Source organism: Rosa chinensis, chromosome 5 (genome assembly GCF_002994745.2).
Source record: "Rosa chinensis cultivar Old Blush chromosome 5, RchiOBHm-V2, whole genome shotgun sequence".
In the NCBI taxonomy this organism is placed as follows: domain Eukaryota; kingdom Viridiplantae; phylum Streptophyta; class Magnoliopsida; order Rosales; family Rosaceae; genus Rosa; species Rosa chinensis.
In genome coordinates this window covers 14,849,295-14,870,920 of record NC_037092.1, presented here as the reverse complement: position 1 = coordinate 14,870,920, position 21,626 = coordinate 14,849,295, and the positions used below count along the sequence as shown (strand labels likewise).

Sequence of the window (21,626 nt, the reverse complement as noted above, 5' to 3'; positions counted from 1 at the left end):
TTATAATTTTGAAGGACTGCAAGTCCATCAACCCTGTGGTAAAGGAGGGTTGTGCAGCTGACTTAATAGTTTCGAGTACCGTGGCAGTTCTACTTCTATGTGGTAAAGAATTGCCAGATTTTTTTCCAAAGAGGGTTGCACTGCTGTACCAGTTTTAGTTATGTACTAGGGCAGATAATGAAAAACTTGAAATTAGAATTGGAGATGATTATAAACTTGTATTGATTATAATATTTGGATTTTGGATTACAACTAAAATTGTACATGGACAAAGACAAAACGATAACATACAACAAAGCTACAGCTACAAATTTTCTTCAAATTCAGAGGGCTTCCAATATGTACTCTAAGCGGACAAATGCGAAAGATTTTTCGTCCAACCAGGATCTAGTTCTCTCCCTATGTCGATTTCTTCAATTTGATTGCTGTGGTTTGATATATTATTTCCTCGCCCCCTGCTGGAAAAACCGGCTTGGTTCATTAAGCAGTAAAAAAGCCAGCAAAAGAACCCGTTCTTTGCCACATGACAATGAAACGATGGATGATATATGATTAAATTGTGGCCTATGATGGAACCAAGATTTGTTTTAAGTACTTTTGTGACTCGCCTGTACCTATCTATTGCTACTGACGAGAGGGATGTTTCGACTGCAAATGGTTTGATGCCAACCCATGAATCTGAGTGCGTCCCACAGTGGACTGATCCTGGAACAAGAGAGAAAAACCCAATATAAATAATCATACAAAGAAAAAACTTTAAAAACTTGGGTAAGGATTAGCGTACCATATCTTGCAAATCATCTTCAATTACAAAACTTGGAATAGTTTGTGGTCTGAAATGCAACTGCCCCTGCAAGCAAGCAACATGCTATCATTATTCACATGCAAACAGCACAAGTGACAGTAACAGATGATATAAATCCTCAAGAGCAATCCCTGCTTCCCATCTATGATAAGATCTGATAAGAACGAATCTACAAAATCTGATAAGGAAACAACAAAGTGTTGTACCACTCCATGCAGTCTCTGCTGAGTTATGTATTGAGCATCCTGGATGGGTGTGATTGAGTTCAATTGCCCCTACGACAGAAAAGAGAATCTCATTAAGAAGTTCTTTGTTTTGGTAAACAATTAGACAGTTGTGTTTATCGAAAACATCCACACACAGGTCACATTTCAGATGCATTACCAGCCCTTGCATATGCTGATTGCTATAATAGTTATCACGCCTTGAGGAAACTGTGTTTAACGGCCCCTACAAGAAGATCCAAGGAAGACAGGTCAAATCATTTTTCCACAAGCACACGACAAATTTTGTTACACAGGTCCTTGACAGAAATCCCAAACTTTTTTTTTTTTTTTGTCATGAAGATGATCTCTTACCATTCCTTGAACAATTTGTTGAGGACCAATGTAACCATCTAGGGTGGGAGCTCTCGAGCTCAGTTGTTCCTATGATAAAGATAGAAGTACTTAGCTCAGGACTTTCACAAAATCATGAATTCTGAATGAAAAACAATGTGAATAAGAAACAGCTTTTTTCTTTCCAAAATTGCTCAGTTGTCACTACACTATACCATACCATCGGTTGCATGCTCTCTTGTCATTCATTAGAACAATCAAGGGCTGGTGCTCTTCAGTTTGAGTGTCCCAAGTCTGGAACCCACATCAAGAAACACGCTTTTCATAGTATGAAATTGTAGTAGGTGCTTTAAAACTCAGGTGTAAACAAAAACATAACATAACTAACCATTCCTTGCCAGCTCTCTTGCATCTCAATGGTTAGGACCTCTGGCTCTGAATGTACCTAAAAGAATTCGAAGGACACATTGAACTGAATGACCATTCAAAAACATCATAAAAGAACCAGGAATATAAGCATAGCAACCACCAGAAAACTCAGCTAACCTGTCCTTTCTTGGATGTAATATTCTTTTTATTTGTCTTGTTAGTGCTGTTACCTTGGTTCATTCCTTCAAAGCTATGAGGACCATGAGCCTCTGGAGACACTGGTTCTATTACACTCTGAATTGAGTTATTTATATTCTCACAATTTCTCAAAGCTTCTTCCAATGCCATAAACGCAATATTGTAACTTTCCTGGGATAAAGAACCTTCATCACCCAATTCAAAGGCACGTCGGCATAGATCATTGTAACGTTGAACTCTAGACTCAACCGAACTCGACCCTACACCCCTTGTTTCCCTGCTCTTTGCATCTTTTGTCCAACGTTTTAATATATACTGAGATGGAATATTGTGTACACCAGATATTTGCAGCACAATCAACACATGTCTACAAAGGAAACCATTGAATTCAAATGAATGGCACAAACAGGATATATCTGACGTCATTTCATTCCACTCCACAATGAAATGTTGATTCTCTTCAAAATCTTGAACACGAAAAGTTTTGATTCCTCCATCTTCAGCTTCTTTCTTTGGGTGACAAGCAACCACTCCCAACACCTCAACTTGGAATTTCTTAAATATTGCATGAGTATACATGGTAGCCATTTGTTTTCCAAAAGGCGATGGAGATTTCAACGCTGGCTGTTTATGCCATGTTTCAAAATCTGCTTTTGCTTCCTCTTCATACTTCTCACGGAGGATTGTATTGTATTGTTCAAAGAACTCTTTCAATGTAGTTCTCCTTTGCATGTATTTGTCAAAGAAACAGTTTATACTTTCTGATCGCTGAGTTGTAGACATCCCTGCCAAGAAAATGTCTCTCAAGTATGCCGGTATCCATTGTCTACGATCTTCATACAATGACTGCAACCATATGTCATTTCTTAAATTGAATCTATCAACCATTTTGAACCATCTTATTTCAACCTGTTCATTTGTCCAAGACTTGAAAATGCATTTGTTAAATTTTTCCATAAATTGATCGTGCTGCCTAATCACATATCCAAGCTTCTCATGAATCTTACCCAATATGTGCCACAAACAAAAACAATGACGACTATCAGGAAAGACCTCTGCGATAGCTTCTTTCAAGAACTTGTCCTGGTCAGTAAGTATCACTCTTGGAGCACGTCCCCCCATTGCTTTTAGCCATGCCCGCATCAGCCAGACATAGTTTGATTTACTCTCATCAGCAAGTAAAGCACATCCAAGCAAAATGAACTGAAGATGGTGGTTCACACCAATAAAGGGAGCAAATGGCAATTTATATTCATTCTTGATATATGTGGTATCAAGAAATACTACATCACTAAAATTTCCATAATCAAGTCTACCTTTGGCATCAACCCAGAAGACATTTCTCAATCGCTGCTCTTCATTCAGATCAATTGCACAAAAGAAGTTAGGATTCTCATCTTGCATACACAGAAAATGGTCAAGCATGACTTGAGCATCTCCTTCCTCCAAAGACAAATGTTGTAAGCTTGGTGACTGATTTTTCCCACCACCCTTTTGATTGCTGGATTTCTTGTACCCCCCAGAATGTCTGGACATATTGGCAAACATATTCTTTGTTCTTCTCCGGATAGCGTGTATGCCATCAACATTACCACTACTTAAATCTAACTTCCTGTGCCCTCGAAAAAAATAGGCTTCATCAGGGAAAATTTCATGATTGTGCTCTTTAATGAGAGTACAAACAGTCCATCGACCATCTTGCCTTCTCTTAACATGCATGCAGGCTTTGCAATCTGTTTTTTCCAAAGATCGGCTAGCACGACCTCCTCGTTTTCTCTTAAGACAGATACTTGATTCTCTGGAATATGAACCAGGCTCTGCAGTTTGAGCTTTACTAGTTTCTGGTTTGGTCCCATATCTACTGCATCCAAATTTTGCATCAATAAATTTTCCAGATGCTCTGGACCGTCGGCTAGCCTTAATTACTGCAGCGAACCCCATAGACTTGGCATATTCTTTATAGAAGGAAAAAGCTTCTTCCTTTGATTCAAACTCCAATCCGTCATGAAGCTCTAAATCTTTCGGAGCATTCAAGTTGATTTCATCTCTGGCATCTACCCTGTTTTTGGAATTTGACACACTTCCATTCACATTTTTTCCTGTATTCTCCTTGTCATTTATAGGAACATTAGTTACACTTACAATGGCTCGATCTCCAGAAGTATCTTCCTCTCTGCCACTAGGTCCATTATCTGCCTTGTGGGATTCTCCCGAAGGCTGTTCAAGATCAATCCTCATGGCAAAAATCACAACTTTCTTAAAGCAACCACTTCATGTATGTACTAGTAAGAGCTCAGTAACTTATAGTCTAACCAGAAGCTGAAACATTTCACTGCAGTAACAGGACATACAACACCACAAGTTAAAAGAATAGCAGAAATAAGAAAACGCAGGAGAATGAAATGGTTCATAGCTATTGCACACTAGATAACAGTCAACACTAAATTCCTCTAACAATGTCCCACACTATACCAAGATTTTCGAAAAAAAAAAAGCAACTAGAGAAAATTCATGAATCACAATTTATCCCACTTCAGAATTACATATCACACTCAAGATAGTAACTTTCACACAACCAAACAGGAAATCAAAAAAAAACTCCTGCATATAACAGCAAATAACTGAGATACCCAGAAAAATTCAGAGAACCAAAAACCCAAATGGTGATCCAAAATGAAAACTTTCACAATAAGATCCTATATCTGAAGTAAGGAAAATATATCACAATTTACAACTGAGCATTAATTAAAATTTAAAAACAGATACTTTACTTAACCAAAGTACATACAGAAAAAGTTGAACCCAGAAACAGTTAAAGAGTCCACATTTCACAGAAGCTAAAAAGGAAAACAATACAATTCAAACCTCCTATGAACTATTAACAAATTAGGAAACCACAATCACTGAATTGTATAGCTCATAAGTAACTAGAATAAACACAAACTCACAAAAAAGAAAAAGGGTTAATTCAGAAATAATAAAGGAAAGAGATTTGTATTTACATGAGCAGGGTCCATAGAGCAAGAGAGAGAGAGAGAGAGAGAACAATTGGGGGCCGCGAGTAGGAAAAAGCCCTGCACTTCAGATTTGCAGATTAGGGATTCAATTGCGACTGCCATACTCGCATTTCCAATTTCCCATACTCGCCCATTTCTTTCCACGTAGGCACCCACTTAAAAATAATAATTATATGTCTTTTTTGATTAAAAAACAAATAATCTATACTATTATTAAGAGAAGAGGCTTTGTTAGCCAAAACTGAAAATTTTGACAGATTTAACCCTGAAAGATTAAAAAACTTTGACAACAAATTAAATCACAAGGGTAAATAGGAAAATTATAAAAAGATTTTATTAAGAAAATTGAAAAGAAATTATCTCACAACCTCCCATTTTTTCTCCCACTATTCTCTCTGCAATAACTACCCACTAAATCTATTTTCTTTTGCAGATAACTCTTTTTTTTTTTACAATAAAAATTTTTCTTACACATACAGAGCATGTGATTGCAGACTAGTAATTAATAAGTAAACAGTGTTTGTGTCTAATTGTCTAAATTAGTAAATTAAAAAAAAAATCCAGAAATTGCCTTCTTCCATGCCCATGCCTACAATTAAAGGATTTAATACATAGAGAATAAAATGGTAAAAATAAAAATAAAAATTGAAAATGAGAGCACAACACATCTCTAAAACTAAAAATGGAGGCACTCTCCATTCAGAAAAAAAAAAATAAAAAAATTGTTAGTGTGAATGAGTTTTACTAAAATATAGTGTCTAAAATGTCTTTAAAACCAACCAAAAAAAAGTTGGTTTGCGTTTTCCGAAGCGAAGTAAAAGCGGTTTTCGTTTTTGAAGAAGAGTCGAACAGTTTGTTCCCATGTTTCGTCCGGCAGCACGTCTTCGGGACGTCGTCATCGGACGGGTAGGTTTATAGTATCTGTCCGCCGGTGAAGGTCTGAGGAGGAGTACAGGCCGGAACAAGGACACTGGTGGGTAGAGCTTTACTGGTGTGCAATTCCTGGGATCGAGCGATGGCTTGCAACCGCCGCTTACGACCAAAACCATAAAGGCTATTCAAAGTCGCTATTGGCCGAGGACGTGGATGTCTGGGGAAGGGCGGAATGCTCAGTCAAGGAGGCCCTCCAGACATCCACGTCTCGTAATAAAAATGGTAATAAAAATAAAAATTGAAAATGAGAACGCAACACATCTTTAAAATATCTCTCAAAAAAATGGAGACACTCTTCGTTCAAAAAAAAAAATGAAGGCACTCTTTTAGTGTAAAAGAGTTTTACTAAAATATAGTGTCTAAAATGTCTTTTTTAAATATTATTTTAAATAAAAACTCAAAAATAAAATTATCTAGAAGGTAATTATGGAAAAATAAAAAAGGAGAAAAAATATAAATATGACAAAAATTAAAGAAGTGCACACAACTTCCACGTGCTTCATTTTTTTTTATAATAAAACGTGCATTAATGAAAAAAAAAAACACTAAATATAAAAATATGAAGAAGTGCATCAATATGGACTTTCAGTGTGAAGTTTAGTGTGGGTAACTTTCTAACTTTTCCACCATGTTGGGGAATAAGTTTAGATTGATACTCCATAACTCGTTGTAATCTTTTCATTATTAATAAAGTTCCATTTAGATCAAAAAAAAAAAAATGCGGCAACTTCCACATTCTTCATTTTTTTTTTTCAATATTGAGACGTGCATACACAAGTATGAGGCTAGTATATATAATAGAAAAAAAGTGAAATCGCTTTAGCAGTTATCCTTTAGTCCACTATGTTGATTCTTCAATTCTTGAATTGCAATTGAAGGATCGAAAATGACAGCAATATATGTAATTATTACTCTCTCTTCAATCTTCAGTAATTATCACAAAAGGAATAGGTATAATTGGGTATGAGTCACCCACTTATAAATTATATTATCTTTCTGTCACTTTTCTAATGTGAGATATTTCTTCGTCAACACGCTCCCTCACGTACAAACCTAGAGACGTGCAATCAATTAAGGTATGCATTTGCAATCATTTAACAATCAAATTCCCACATTGGAAATTGGGTTTCTCAAGTCTCATATTGGAGACTCGGTCAAATCAAGTAACAATCCAAGTCTCACATTGGAGACTTAGTAACTATTCAATTGGAATTTTTGGATGGCAAGATAAGAAACTGAAATTTGGGCCCAATAATGACGTGCACTACTAGAAATTTCCCCAATAGCACCTCTTTTTTAGCCACTAAAAATCATCATTGTGCAAAGAGAACAGTATCACACTGATTTGAAAAATCAGTGGGACTTTTTTTTCCTTCCACTATTATCAGTGGGTATTAAGTAAGGTAAATGACCCATACATATATATATATATATATATATATATATATATATATTATTGAGGAGCCTCTGTTATCAGTGGGTATTAAGTAGGCCAAATGGTCCAAATGTGCATTCAAGTGGGCCCTTCTTTCCACTGTCAAGCTATTTGCGGAACTGACAGATGAAGAAATTTGAATTTGGCTCAATTTTTATGATATTTTATGATACTGGTGTCCATCAACTTGGGGGTTTCTCCGTTTTTGATATTCAGTGGTAACTGTCAGATCTATGGAGATCTTAACTAACGGCATATACAAAAAGTTCCCTCTCTCCCTGTCAGTCTCTCGCACTTTTCAGTTTAACCCTAGATCCCTCTATCTGGTTCATCTAGATCCATCTCTCACACTTCTCACTAAGAGCAAGTCCACCAGTTGCTTCTTGACTTGTCACGAGCCAGGAAAAGCTGAGGTGGTGACCATGGAGGAGAAAAACCTGCTTCCAACGGTGGTGTTCTGACCGGGCAAGAAGATGACTTCCTTGACCGAAGCCATGAAAAAAGGCAACAGGCTGACATTTTTCTTGACCTAGCCAAAGCATCTGCCAGCTCGGCCAACTGATGACGTCACCCATGTTATCTATAGAAATGGAGAAGATGACACGCTGAAGTAAGGCAGTGGAGGACGAGACACTGACGCGTGGCCCCGCAATTAGGCAGGATTTGACACCCAGTCATCGAGAGGATGCCTGAAAACTGGAATTTCGGTCGGGTCATGTCGCACGGCTGTGGGAGGCCTTCGATCTCCTTCTGGGCTGAGTGGTGAGGTGAGGCACCACTGTGGGGAGGACAAGCAGGCCGAGGTGAGCCCGTACGGCCCGGGTCCGCGGCCGGAGGACGCACTACGACGCCGGAAAACTCGGGTCGGGTCGGCCGGGACCCGATGGGTCTGAGGAGACGCGGCGGAGAGAGAAGAGAGAGTTTCAGGGGTGAAAGTGAAGAAAAGAGGAAAAATCTGTCCTTATGAAAAAGGACCATAAATTTTTGCTATTTATAGAAAATTTTCAAATTTTCAAAAATTTATAACTAGTTCATACGAATTCCGATTTTTGCATTCCACATATGCATGAACTCGTATCGACGATCTCTATAACTTTCATGAAGGAAGTTTTCCCAAATTATATATGTATAAAAAGTCGATTTTCGAGATCCCCCTAAATAACGTTCGTTTCAAAAATAAAATCGATTCGAAACTAAATTTCTCAAAAATAATTATGACATTAATTATCCATAAATCTCTATTATTAATATCGTTTTACATCAAATCTATTTCAATTTTCCAATTATAAAAAAAAAATTAAAAAAAAAAATCAATGAACAGTAAAACTGACTGGTCAAGAAACAGAACGGGTGGAAACCCATGTCCAGTGGCAGCAAACAGTTTCTTGACTGGTCGACGCATTGACTTTTCGACCTTGATATTTCTTGACTATGGGTGGACTTGCTCTAACTCTAGATCTATCTATCTATCTATCTCTCTCTCTCTCTCTCTCTCTCTCTCCAACACGGAGAGCCCACACACCGACAGTGCTGTCTGTACAAATTTTTTTGCTTGCTTATGCTCTCTGTTTTTTCGTTTTGCTTCGGTTGACAACAATCCTGGCGGTGTCATTGTAGTGCAGTCGACAGAGCTCTAGTATGCTACTTGGCACTTAGATTCTCTCTCCAAAGGTTTGATTTTAAGAGGGTTTGTAGTTTTGGGGTTAGGGTTTCTTTCCTATTCGGGTTGCGCAAATGGAGTCTCTTATTGAGAATAAGTTCAGGCTGGGACGGAACATCGATAGCGGCTTCTTTGGGGAGATCTATCTTGGTTCGACTTTTGTGATTCTAATTATGTTTTATGTTCAAAATTGGATTTGAGGATTTCATGGAGGTGCTTAAATTATTGGTCTTTTTGAGGTATGAATATTCAGACAAGCGAAAGAGGTTGCGATTTAGCTGGTGAGTGTTGTTGTTGCAATTGAGCTCCTCATGTTGACTTTTGTTTTGATGCTTACTCCGTTCTGTTTGATGACAATTTGTAACTGAAAATTGTATATAATCTGTGCTCTGAAAAGATTTATGAGTTTATGGTATGCTTGGTACACATGCTTCAGCTTTCGGTTTATTACTAATGCCATTAAACAATAGGTTTGGGGAACAAATAGTTCTTAGATCAATGAAATTTCTGGTTTTGTCAATTGACTTGGTGGTATAAGCTTGATTTTTCATGTACTCTTTCGGTTCTGGTTTGTAATGCATCATAATCGCCTTGAGGCTATGAATTTTAGGTCAATAAGAAGAATCAATACCACTGCAGAAAGAGGGTCAAATTATTTAATTTCCTTGTTTCTTTCCGTCTTGTTGTGCAGAGGCTTTGGTTCAAGACAAATCTTAAGCTTTGCAAAATTTGGTTTGAGATGGCGAATATGGGAGAATGAGTTAGGTAATATCTGTTTATCTTATTACCTATGATGGTTGTGAATTTGTGATCTTGAAAGGCTGAGAGTAGCCTATGTTGCACTATTAGATTATGAAGAAACTTCATAAGTCTTGTCAAAAAGAAAATGGTATAGATGATCAAAAGAAAGGGAGTCAACATTTGGAAGTTTATGCAATTGAGATTCAAATGTACACTGAGACTAAAAATAACAAAAAACTCAAAGAAAGAATCATATGTCATATTAAACTGCCTTTCTGTTTCTATGTGTTCGGTGAACTTTTGTATGTGATGTGTTGGATTGGTTTATTTACCATTTTTATCACTGCTCTGTTTTGTCTAATGAATTGGGTTGATTATAAAAACTGCTTGAGATTGTATTTCCTGTTGTAAATAGTTATGGCTAATATCATGTAAATAGATGAAGAGTCATATATGCCTTTCACTATAGATTAGTGATTGATAGAATTGTGAATAGGAGTAATTGACGTTGCTATTAAACGTTGCCTATTTGTATACATCATGTACTCCTATATAAACCCCCTCATTGTGAGATGAATAGACACACTCTATCTCCATGCGTCCAAACTCTCTCTTTTTCTGAAACACTTTTGCTTTCATTTTATAACACGTTATCAGCACGAAGCTCTAACCCAAGCCCTAGCCAAGAAAACAAAAACCCCCCTGCTGTAGCCTGTTTGCACGCCCCGAAACCTCTTGATCGGGACCTCAGATCAAAATCTTTCCTTCATCAAAGTTGTTCGTCTCTGCCTCTTCTATCTGCCCTCCAAATTTCAATATTGGAGTTGTTTTGAGACCTGTACACCATTCGAAGTGGGAGCTGTCCAGAAGAGGCGAATAGCTCTTGGATTGGCTGAGAAGACAACCTTCTCAGTTCTACACACATAAGCTGAAGATTCATCCGTCCGTCATCAAGTAATGTTTTCCAAAACCTAATTTTATATTCATGCTTCTTTCTTATTGTGCCTATTGATTGAATATGAAAAATCACCATAATGCATGAACCCTAGCAAATCCTACATGATTTATTTACTTGGTATACGTATTTGTATATATTTGTTCATGTGTTTGGGATTGTTTGATTGGAAAAAAAAAAAAAAAATTATGGACTGCAACTATATATCTGTAGTACTTGGTCCAGTAGTACCAAATCAATATCAGTAATATCAATTCAACAAGAAAGAAAAAAAAAACAGATTGTGCAGTTGCTGGGATTCAAACCCAGCTAAAAATAGATACCTACTCAACATGTTGTCCGCTATACCACTATGGAAAGTTAGTATGTATTACCACTATTTAGTATTAATTCTGCCAGAAGCAGATTTGAGGCCAATTAATTGGTGATTGATTAATCCGTGTTTTGATTTTGATTGATTTCTATCCAAAGCAATTACTATAGTAATTTATGCTCATTACCACAATCACTTCATAATTTATTCTTTCTTTTCATTATTCATTTTAATAACATATATTGCGTTTATTACTATAATGATTTTGTGGTGTTACTTGCTTATCTATTTGCTCATATTAATTATATGAATATTTTAGTGGCTTAAAAAATTTCCTTGCACTAGAATATATATGAATAGAATGCAGGTACTTAATGAACCAAAAGTTCACACATAAATATTGAACCAGAAGTTCACACGTATCGAACCCGTAGTTTCGATAACATTGAAAGGTTATGAATCTTTCCAAGTAGGCGCACCCAATTCAATGCGATGTCTAGGCAAGATACAATGAGGCTGTGTACTTAAGAGAGCCTTGCTCCACCCAAACCTCATACTCTTACTTGGTCGTATTTAATTGGAGTTACCAAAAGAGAAATAACATTTCATGAATATCGAATCTGTAATTTCAATAATGTCATATAAGGAACTTGAAGTTTCATTCATGAATTCACCATACATGTTTAATCCTAATTTTCATACCATGTTATAGAACCTGAAGTTCTTATTGATTGCTTGTGGAAATTATTACCCATAGCACTAACAATTATAGGGCTGGGATTTGGAACCGTAAAACCGAAGGAACCGCACCGAACCGCACCGAAAGTCTCGGTTCGGTTCGGTTCTACAACATATGTATACACATTTTTTTTGGTTCGGTTCCTGGAGACATATTCTCAGTTCGGTTTCGGTCCTTGTTTTTAAAACATCCTTGGAACCGAATTACATATGTCAATGTATAAGTGGACATTAGTGGTGAGCTTATTTCTGTAAAATAGACCCTTTCTCATGTGATCAGGCCTTCCAAATGCAATCAGAGCCTTCCATCTCATCTCATAATATCCTATCCATTCGATCAAAACCCTAAATTGTTATCTGACTTATCTCTTCGACTCTTCCCGAGTTCCCTCAAAGTCTCAAACTCTCACTCTCCTTTGATTGTAATAGAAGATCGAAACCCAGACGACCTCCCTCAAAGTCTCACTCTCTCAGTCTCCTTCGATTTGTGTAAGCTTTCATTTTTCTCATTCTACTCTCATCGCTCTGCAATTTCCTCAGATCCGTGAAATCTGACTACTTTTTCCTCCAGCGAACACAGCTGAGTGTAGTTCAGCGAACACAGCTGCAACCCGCTCTGCCAGTCCGGCTCTCCGGTCTCCGAGCTCCGCCTTTAGGCTCTAGGTATCTCACTTTCTCTCTCTCCCTCTCCGAGCTCTGCTCCTCCTCTTCTTCTCTTCTGAGTTTCTGAATTCTAAATTTCTAATCTGTAAAATTGGGTTCGATACTTGGATTTCCATTTAATCTTGTGGGAAATGGGTTCGATTTTGAATGGGTATAGTTGAAATGGGTTCGATTTGACGATTTCCATTTGATATTTTGATCTTGATGGTAATTTTAGGTTTTTAACAAAGATAATGTTGCTAATTAACTGAACATCACATCAATCAAAATCAAAGATAATGTGGTTGGGATTTTTTGTTTTTAGTATTAGTTTTTGATGGAAAGGATAGTTCTGGGTGCAATATCGATTGTGAATTCACTCTGTTACTTGGATTCTGATTAATGCAAGTATAATTTTCGAATTGGGTATTCCATGTGTATGGAATTATTGTGAACTGGTTTGTTTTCCAATTTGAATTTATTAGTTTGATTTTTGGTGAATGACTGAATGCCAGTAATTCAATAAGAAAAGCAAACACCTTTCCTCTATTTCGAAGTTCTTGCCCAAGTTTTGAACGGTTGAAGGAATTTTCCATTCCAATTTGAAAATGTAAATTACAATGCAACTGTTACTAAATAAGCTATGGTAGTTAAAACAAGGAAGTTGAACTTTTTAAGTTGTTGGATGTTCTGGAATATGTATTGGAATAGATTGCAGAGTCAATACACTTCATATGTAGCAATGCTTTTTAACTGATTTGATCTTGATGTTAATTTTAACTGTTGTTGACTGGTCAGATTGCAGGAGGGACTGGTCAGATTGTCAGAGGAATCTTCATGTGTAGCAATGCTTATGCTAATCAGGTATGTTTTAAACTTTTAATTTAGCCTTGCTTTTTAGTCAATTTGGTGTCCTGTGTTTACAATTTAGCTAATTTGGTCATGTTTATCCGGATTGGCAGGAAATCTTGACCTACTTTCGTGGATCTGAGTTGCAGAATTATTTTACCCGTATTTTGGAAGACAATTTGTAGGTACAGATTGCTTCTTGACCTACAGATTGCTTCTTGCTTACTGCCTTGGAGTTGGAGATCTAATTCCATGTCCGAAGCATCTGCTAGCTCCTCTGACTCATCCGCCTCCAATTTTGAACCAGCCGCTTCCAATGAAATTGTGGTTGCATCTCAACAAGCAGCCAACAACACTGTTCCAACTTCCAGTAAACCAACAAAAGCTTCTACTGCTCGGAGCTCTGTTGCCAAGAGAAGAAGAGGAGAGAAGAAGAAAGGCAAGTAGAGGTCGGATGTCTGGGATCACTTCACGAATGAGGATCATCCTTTAATTGAGACTGTTGATGGAGTAGAGAAAGTGGTTGGCCATACTAAGAGGGCTCAATGTAAGTACTGTACAACTCATTTAGCATGCAATTCATATGAAAATGGCACATCTTCTCTTAGGAAACACATTGAGATAGTGTGTAAGAAATACCCTGGTAGAGTTAATGTTGTAACGCCCCAAGCTGCACCTCACCAGCTTAAGCACGTCACAGTGCCGCGAATCTCTAAAACATAAACCGAACGCTCGATTTATATCCTAGAGAACCGCTAGGCATTTTGTTTGAAAAACTTTTTATAAAACACAGCGGAAGCTACAAATATTTTTGAGGTGAAAACTTGAATTGCTAGCAACTATTTTGTTTGTTCAGAACTTGGATAAGGACGTACACTGGGTACGGATTTCAATGAAAGAGAATCCAACTGAGTTTAACCTGAGGCTAGATAACAACAAGCTCCGAAGCATGAAGTTTGAGAAATAAAAGTTAGCACAACTCCAGACAAGGGTTTACCGAACTTGTTATGCACACCCAGCTCCGTCCGCTAATGTCCCGTCACCAGTGCACAGTACCTGCAATCATACTGTTGTAGGGGTGAGCTTTCGTCCTCGCTGCTCAACAGGAACTCTAACTCGACTAGGCATGAAACCAATAAATAGATTTTGGAGCTCCAGTATGAAAATAGGCTTAAACCAAGTATTTAAAAAAATGAATGACAAACTTTAATATTTTTCAACGTGAAAACCGATGCATGATGCTTAAATAAACACGGCACCAAATCCAAGTGTTACCTGATGGCCGATCCTATAGACCCACTACACGACCTTACCTCAAATTAATTTATCACCAGGTAAGCGTAGCGAGAACGTCCACTACCTAGCTATACACACGTACCAAGTCCGTGATTGCAGATACTCGGACGACCGGTATAGCTAACCCTCCGGAGGTTTAGGGGATTGAACCCAAGGAAGTCAGTGCCCCTTTCGCTCTCAAGCCATCACATCTCTCACAATTTGGTTAGTATGCATTGCATTTTAACATAACCAAACCGTACCACCCATCATGCATCATTTTAACACAAGATATAAGAAAACAACTAACCGAGGAGAGTCCTGAATCCCTACCTGGATTCCGATGCTTTCTCTCACGTACTCCGAGAGTTGCGAACCTTCTGTTCCTCGGGTAACTGGAATCCTAAATTCTGACATTTCGATAGTTAATATCTTTTGAACAATTAAACGAAATCTCGACGATTAATAAATCGTCTAAACCAACTTTTCCTGGTTTGACCAAGAGTTGACCAAGGGTTGACCACCTTGACCATTTGACCATGTTTGACCAATCGAGGTAGACTCGATAATTACCTAAATTATCGAGCATTGACTTGAAGTTACGTTATCGACCAAACATATATTGAGTGTACCTGATTACCAAGGCCGCCCAATACATGTATAAACATTAATTTCTTTCCTTACTTATTATCAAACCACGAGATACACAAACAAACCAAAGATCTCGAATTTACTTAACCGTTTTGCCGCATAGTAATTCCACGGAATTTACTATGGACACCCAAGCTTTATAGCTTCACCACATTTTTGATTTTTCCACAACCAATTCATAAATTCTAAACTGTTGTCACCTAAATAACAACAACCACAATCAAACATGATAGTCATAATTCATTCACATCGACACACAACCCATTCTGCACATGCAATCGAGCTTATACACATTCAAACAACCAACTATCCATTTCAAGGCCACAACAACAGGTTATCCACTCATTTTTAACCAACCTTGAGCAACCAACAAGCGTAATACAATCTCAGCCAAACGACCCATTCAGTTCATCTAACCTCCAAGTATCATACCAAGATCAAAACTTGGTTCGAGAGTTGGAATATACCTTCAAAAGCTACTTCGAGCAAGCTCGATTGAACAGGGATGATGAGGAACTGGGAATCCAACACCAGCTAGCAATACTTTGGAATTTAGCTTCAGTTTAGAACGACAAGCATCAACAGGTGAAGACGAAATGAAAAGTGAACCAAGAGAGGCCAGAGAAGTCGCCTGCGTCGAAGAGCAGAGCCGGACCGAGAGGAATCCAGAAACCCAATTCATCAGAACTTACTCCAATCAGAAAACTAAGTATCAAATCGTGTATATTATGACGAAGGGATGAATTTCCATACCGAATGCGCCTTGAATGGTGGCCGGAAACTTGTAGAAATCGCCGGCGAAAGCTTGGACCTTCACCGTCTGCTCTTCGTTCTTGTCAGGTGCATGGACGATCCAAGAGCATCAGGCTATAGGCGACGAAGAGGCGAAGAAGATGGTGGTCGTCCGTCGTCGATCGGTGGCCGGACGCCGGAGTTGTGGTCAGGCTGCCTAGCGGGTCGTCGGGTTTCTCTCTCTCTGCTGAGAGAGCTCGAACTTTCTGGTTACTCTAGAGCAATCTAGAGCCTTGGTCTGATCTTGGGGTAAATATATCTCAAGTTTAATTGATTCAAGGGCTGTGATGAAGCGGTGGAAAAGGTATAGTGCTAGGATCATGCCACGTGTTTCTTTTTCTGGAATTAATTTCTGGAATTAATTTCCACAATTCCAAAACTTCGAATAGCCACTAAAAATTGTTCGGTCACCGGAAAATTCTCTGAAAATTTCCACGAACTCGTCGTGACGTGTACTTCATTTTCCAACTTCTAAATTGAAGATTTCACTTCACGAAATTTTCTGAAAATATTCTCGAGTACTTTCACTTTTATCGAAATCGATAAGTCAATTAGCGAACTATTTCGTTTAAGCTCGATAAACTTTTCCGGGGCTCACAAATGTAGAATCCGGCCAACAAGTTTTGACTACTGATGGAAAAAGAGGTCAGAGTAGTTTGGTTAGTGTGAATTGGTCACAAGATAATTGTGTGGAAGCTGCAACTCATATGATAGTTGTCGATGAGCTACCATTCAGTTTTATTGAAAAACCGGGGTTTAATTATTTTTGCAGTGTTGCTGTACCCTTGTTTAAAGTCCCATGTAGGAAAGCCATAGTCAAAACCTTTCTAGGCATGTATGATGCCAAGAAGGAGGAGTTGAGGAGGGAATTGAAGTCACATTGTGTTTGTTTGACAACAGACACTTGGACTTCTTGTCAGAATATAAACTACGTGGTGATTACTGCCCATTTTATTGATCGGGGATGGCAGATGCACAAAAGAGTGATTCCTTTTTGTGTGGTTCCAAACCACCAAGGTGTAACCATAGGAAAAATCTTAGAGAAGTGTTTGATTGATTGGTCAATAGAGAAGGTTTTAACAATTTCTGTTAACAATGCCTCTGCCAACAAGCATGCCATTGATTATGTTAGGAAGAAAATGTGCAATTGGGACATAAAACCAATCTTTGAACGTAAGTTTATGCATGTGAGATGTTTGGCTCACATTGAAACCTAATTGTGAAGAGTGGACTGAATATGATGGAGAGGTCAGTGTCTAGCATAAGGAATGCTGTGAGATATGTTAGAAGTTCGGGTGCTAGGTTAGATGAATTTAAAAGCTGTGTAGAGCAGGAGAAAGTTGAATGCAATAAGATTTGCATCTTAGATGTTCCAACAAGCTGGAATTCCACCTTTCTTATGTTGGACACAGCTTTGGAGTTGAAAAAAGCATTTGGTAGATTGAAGGATGAGGAGGATTCAAGGTACAAAAGCTACTTTGATGAAGATGAGGAAGTTGAAGATGATGATGAAATTGAAAATCAGAGTAAAAAGAAGAAAGTGGCTGTAAAAAGAGTAGGGCCACCAAGTGCTGCAGATTGGGACAATGCAGCTGTTTTTGTGAAGTTCTTGAAAGTCTTCTACGATGTGACCCTTAATGTTAGTGCTTCACTTACCCCCACTTCACACAAGGCATTCCATGATATTGTTACTATTGAAGCAGAGCTTGAAGATCTCAGTTCTATTGGGGTAGGGCCTGATTCAAGTGAAGTAGACAAAGTCTTGTATGACATGGCAGTCAAGATGAAGGCCAAGTATTCCAAGTATTTTGGGAACTTAGATGACATGAACCAACTCTTCCTAGTTGCTTTGGTCTTAGATCCTAGGTATAAATTGAGAAATATTAGTTGGTTGTGTGAAACAATGTTGAATTTGTGTGATTGGGAGATCAAGAAGAAATGTGATGAAGTAAAGCAGCTTATGGTAGACTTGTGTGACTTGTATGGGCAGTCTAATGGTTCACATGGTGGACCATCCAAGGCTAAGGGTAAAGGTCCAATTACTAGTGACACAGCTACTAGTAAGACTAGAAGTAGAGCAAGGATTCTTAGTGGGAAGAGGGCTGTTATGCTAGAAGACTGGAATAGGCAGCTTGAACAGAATAATGATGTTGTGGTGGGACATGAAGTTGATAGATATTTGCTGGACCCTATAGACAAACCTGCTGAAAATGATGATTGGAAGATTTTGGATTGGTGGAAGCTTAATGGAGGTAAATATCCCAACTTGCAATCATTGGCTAGAGATATATTAGCCATACAAGTGTCTACAGTTACAAGTGAGTCAAGTTTCAGCACTGGGAAAAGGGTAATAGATCCATACAGAAGCTCTTTAAACCCAAAAACAGTTGAAAAGCTGATATGTCTTCAAAATTGGTTGAAGGCTGATGCCATTATAGGGTTGGAGTACATTCCAACTATAGAGGAAATGGAGTCATATGAACAGATTGAAGCTGGTATGTGTTTTTGATGTTTTTAGTTTACTATTTTTGAATATGGTACAAGAAATTAGTTATAAATTCTATGTGATTTACTGTTTTGAGTTTTGACATTGTGCAGACCATGAAAAAAAGGATAGAGAGAATGATAATCAGGGCAAGAACACTATTGCTGCTGCATCTGCATCTGCACCTAGTGGCAGAGTAACCAAGAGTTCTGAGGCTTCGGCTTCAGCTTCAGCCCCTACAACCAAGAAGAAAAGGCAGAAAAAATGATTCAATTCACTCAATAATCAAGGCTGCGTAAAGGTCTGAACATTTTTGCTTCATTTGAAGTTCTCTTTTTAAAAAAAAATTCTCCTAATACCATTAATTGCAGATTTGTAAATTTCTATGTAGATTTAGTATTGACGGAAGGCTGGAAGTATTGTTGGCTTGTTGCATTGAGGAAGAGGAAGTTTTGCTGGAAATATGTTTGCAGTTGTGCACTTTGATGAAATATTCATGGACTATTTCAATTTTAGGTTATTTGTTTCAGTTTGAGACTTTGAATTGCTCAGTTTCAGACTTTCAGTATTTTAGTTTGCTGCAAATTGATGCAGCTGCATTGTTCAAATTGGACAGTTTATTGTTTGTTTTTATTTGCTGCATGTGAGACTTTGAGTTTGCAGTTTATGCATGTGAAACTTTGAGTTTGTATTGCTGGAAATGTGTATTATTGCAGACTTTGAGTTTGTAGTTGTATTGCTAGAAAGTGCTTGAGTGTTTGTGTTTGATAGTTTGAGAGTTTTGATTGTTTGATAGTTTAATGCTTTCATCACTTTCATGCTTTGACAGTTTGGGAGTTTGCAGGAAATTGTTAATTTGCTATGTTGATGTTGATTGTTGAATATGTATATTGTAGATACTGTTTTGAGTTTGAATGAGTGAATAAATTGTGATATATTGAATCATTTGAATGTATGTATGGAAATCAGGAAAAGTGAAAACTAGAAAGTAGAAACGGCTGAAAAGTAGTGTTTCTATATGGAAAAACCGAGGAACCGAATTTGGAACCGATCCGAGTTTGGAACTGAAAAACCGATAATGGAACCGATCTGGATTGGAACTGAAAAACCGAGGAACCGACCCGAGCATGGTCGGTTCGGTTCTACATCGGTTCTTGATACAAAAAACAGCAAATCCGAACAGAAATTCAGTTATCGGTTCCGGTTCCGGTTCCGGGTTCAGTCCTTGAAATTGCAAAACCGACCCGAGTCCAGCCCTAAACAATTATCCTTTGAATCCTTGTAGAGAATGTCAAATCTCAACAAGCTTGACTTTGTTGCTTTGGAAGTTTCCAGAAGGAACTACCTCAAATGGACCCAGGATGTCAAGCTCCATTTGACTGCAAATAAGATGAGATCAACGATTAATGCTGACAACATCGCCCCTGAAGATATGAAGGCAAGGGCTATGATTTTCATCAGGAAACATATGGAGGAAGCACTCAAGGTGGAATATTTAGCTTAAGAGGACCCACGGTCCCTGTGGGTCGCTCTAGAAGAGTGATTCAACCATCAGAGGACTATCTACTTGCCAGAAGCAAGGCACGACTGGCAGAACATACGTTTCCAGGATTTCAAGACTGTCAATGAGTATAACTCTGAAATTTGCAGGATTCGTTCACTCCTAAAATTCTGTGGAGAAGAGCTCACAGAAGCTGATCTATTGGAGAAAACTTTCTCCACCTTCCCTTCTTCCTGTATGGTCCTGTAGCAACAATACAGGGAGAGAAACTTTGCTAGATTCTCAGAATTGGTCACCGTCCTGTTGCTCGCTGAAAAGAACAACGACCTACTTTTGAGGAATGATCAAGCAAGGCCCACCGGTACCAGAGCAGTTCCTTTGCCTAAAGCAAATGCTATTGCCCATCGCGAAAATAACCGCGCAAGGAGAAACCGGGGTCTTGGAAGGGGAAGGAGGCCTGAACGTCCGAGACATGGAAGGAGAAATGGGCCCAGAAATGCCCCATATAACCGTGACCACCAAGGTAATCACCCAAGGGGTCGAGGAGGACGTGGACAAGGCCCACGTGGTGGAAACAGAAATGCCCAGTTCCAACAAGCTCAAATTAGAGAGAATGTTGGCCCGGCCCGTCACCCTCAGAATCAGCATAATCTATGTTATAGATGTGGAGGCACTGACCATTGGTCTCGCACCTGCTGTGCAACAAATGAAGAGATAGGAGAGTATCACGCCAGACGTGGAACTCGAGAGGCCAACCTTGTGGAAGGGTCAGTTCCTATGGATACCACCTTGGAGATTACTGATTTCCAAGCAGCCAATGGGTACATCGAGGATTGAAAACTAGAGAACATGGACATAATAGGCACTTGTGCCATATCTATATTATTGTTATGAATAATAGTTTATATTTCCTTTGGATTATCTTTGGTGATTTTTGGGATATTGGTTTTATAATTTGGTTATGCTTGGATGTTTAATTCAATAAAGTTATTTATTTTCATACATGTGATCCATTGAATTAAATTTATGAATAGGCATGTCTTGTGGGAAAGTTTGTTGTTTGGCTGATAGTGCAACTACGCACACCATACTCCGAGATAGGAAGTATTTTGCAAACTTATTGCCTACTCATACCTCTGTGACAACTATATCAGGTCAATCCAACCTAATAGAGGGCCATGGCAAAGCTCATTATATGTTGTCCAATGGTACTGAATTTACCATTTATGAGGCCTTATATTCTCCACGTTCCAGAAGAACGTTATTGAGTTTTAAGGATATTCGAGCCAACGGTTATCACGTTGAAACCACTGAGGAAAAAGGTGTGGAATATCTTTGCATAACCTCCAATTTGTACAGCCGGAAGCGTACATTGGAGAAGCTAAAATGCCTTTCGAGTGGTCTCTACATGACTACCATAAGACCAATTAGGCAAATCACATAACTAGCCAGAAGCTAACCAATTCGAGCAACTACTTACTTTGGCATGACCGTTTGGGACACCCAGGTCAAAGTATAATGCACCGTATCCTAAATTCATCCCATGGGCATCCACTTACCAATAAGGATCTTGTGTATAGTAACACATTATGCCAAGCATGCTGACGCGGGCGGAAGTAACCCTAGGTTTACAAGCAATAATCCTAAAACAAAGATTCTGGAGTCCACCAGAGATAAAAGAGAAAACTCTCAATTTTGATTGATAATATG

General features: G+C 38.3%; 1 protein-coding gene across 4 annotated transcripts; it reads right to left on the bottom strand.

The window, feature by feature from the left end:
* Positions 1–205: 205 nt before the first annotated feature.
* Positions 206–5,071, bottom strand: LOC112166077 (protein FAR-RED IMPAIRED RESPONSE 1). 4 transcript variants are annotated; one of them, XM_024302833.2, is made up of 9 exons: positions 4,932–5,071; positions 1,909–4,261; positions 1,751–1,807; positions 1,384–1,452; positions 1,190–1,255; positions 1,012–1,080; positions 785–850; positions 609–705; positions 206–455 (listed from the first exon to the last, which is right to left on the bottom strand). In XM_024302833.2, the coding sequence occupies exons 2-8, from the start codon at positions 4,165–4,167 to the stop codon at positions 625–627; spliced, it is 2,667 nt and encodes an 888-aa protein (XP_024158601.1). In that variant the 5' UTR covers positions 4,168–4,261; positions 4,932–5,071; the 3' UTR covers positions 206–455; positions 609–624. The 4 variants fall into 4 exon arrangements, with proteins under 4 accessions (XP_024158601.1, XP_024158600.1, XP_024158599.1 ...); XM_024302832.2 differs by having other exon boundaries at positions 206–458; positions 615–705; XM_024302831.2 differs by having other exon boundaries at positions 615–705.
* Positions 5,072–21,626: the final 16,555 nt, after the last annotated feature.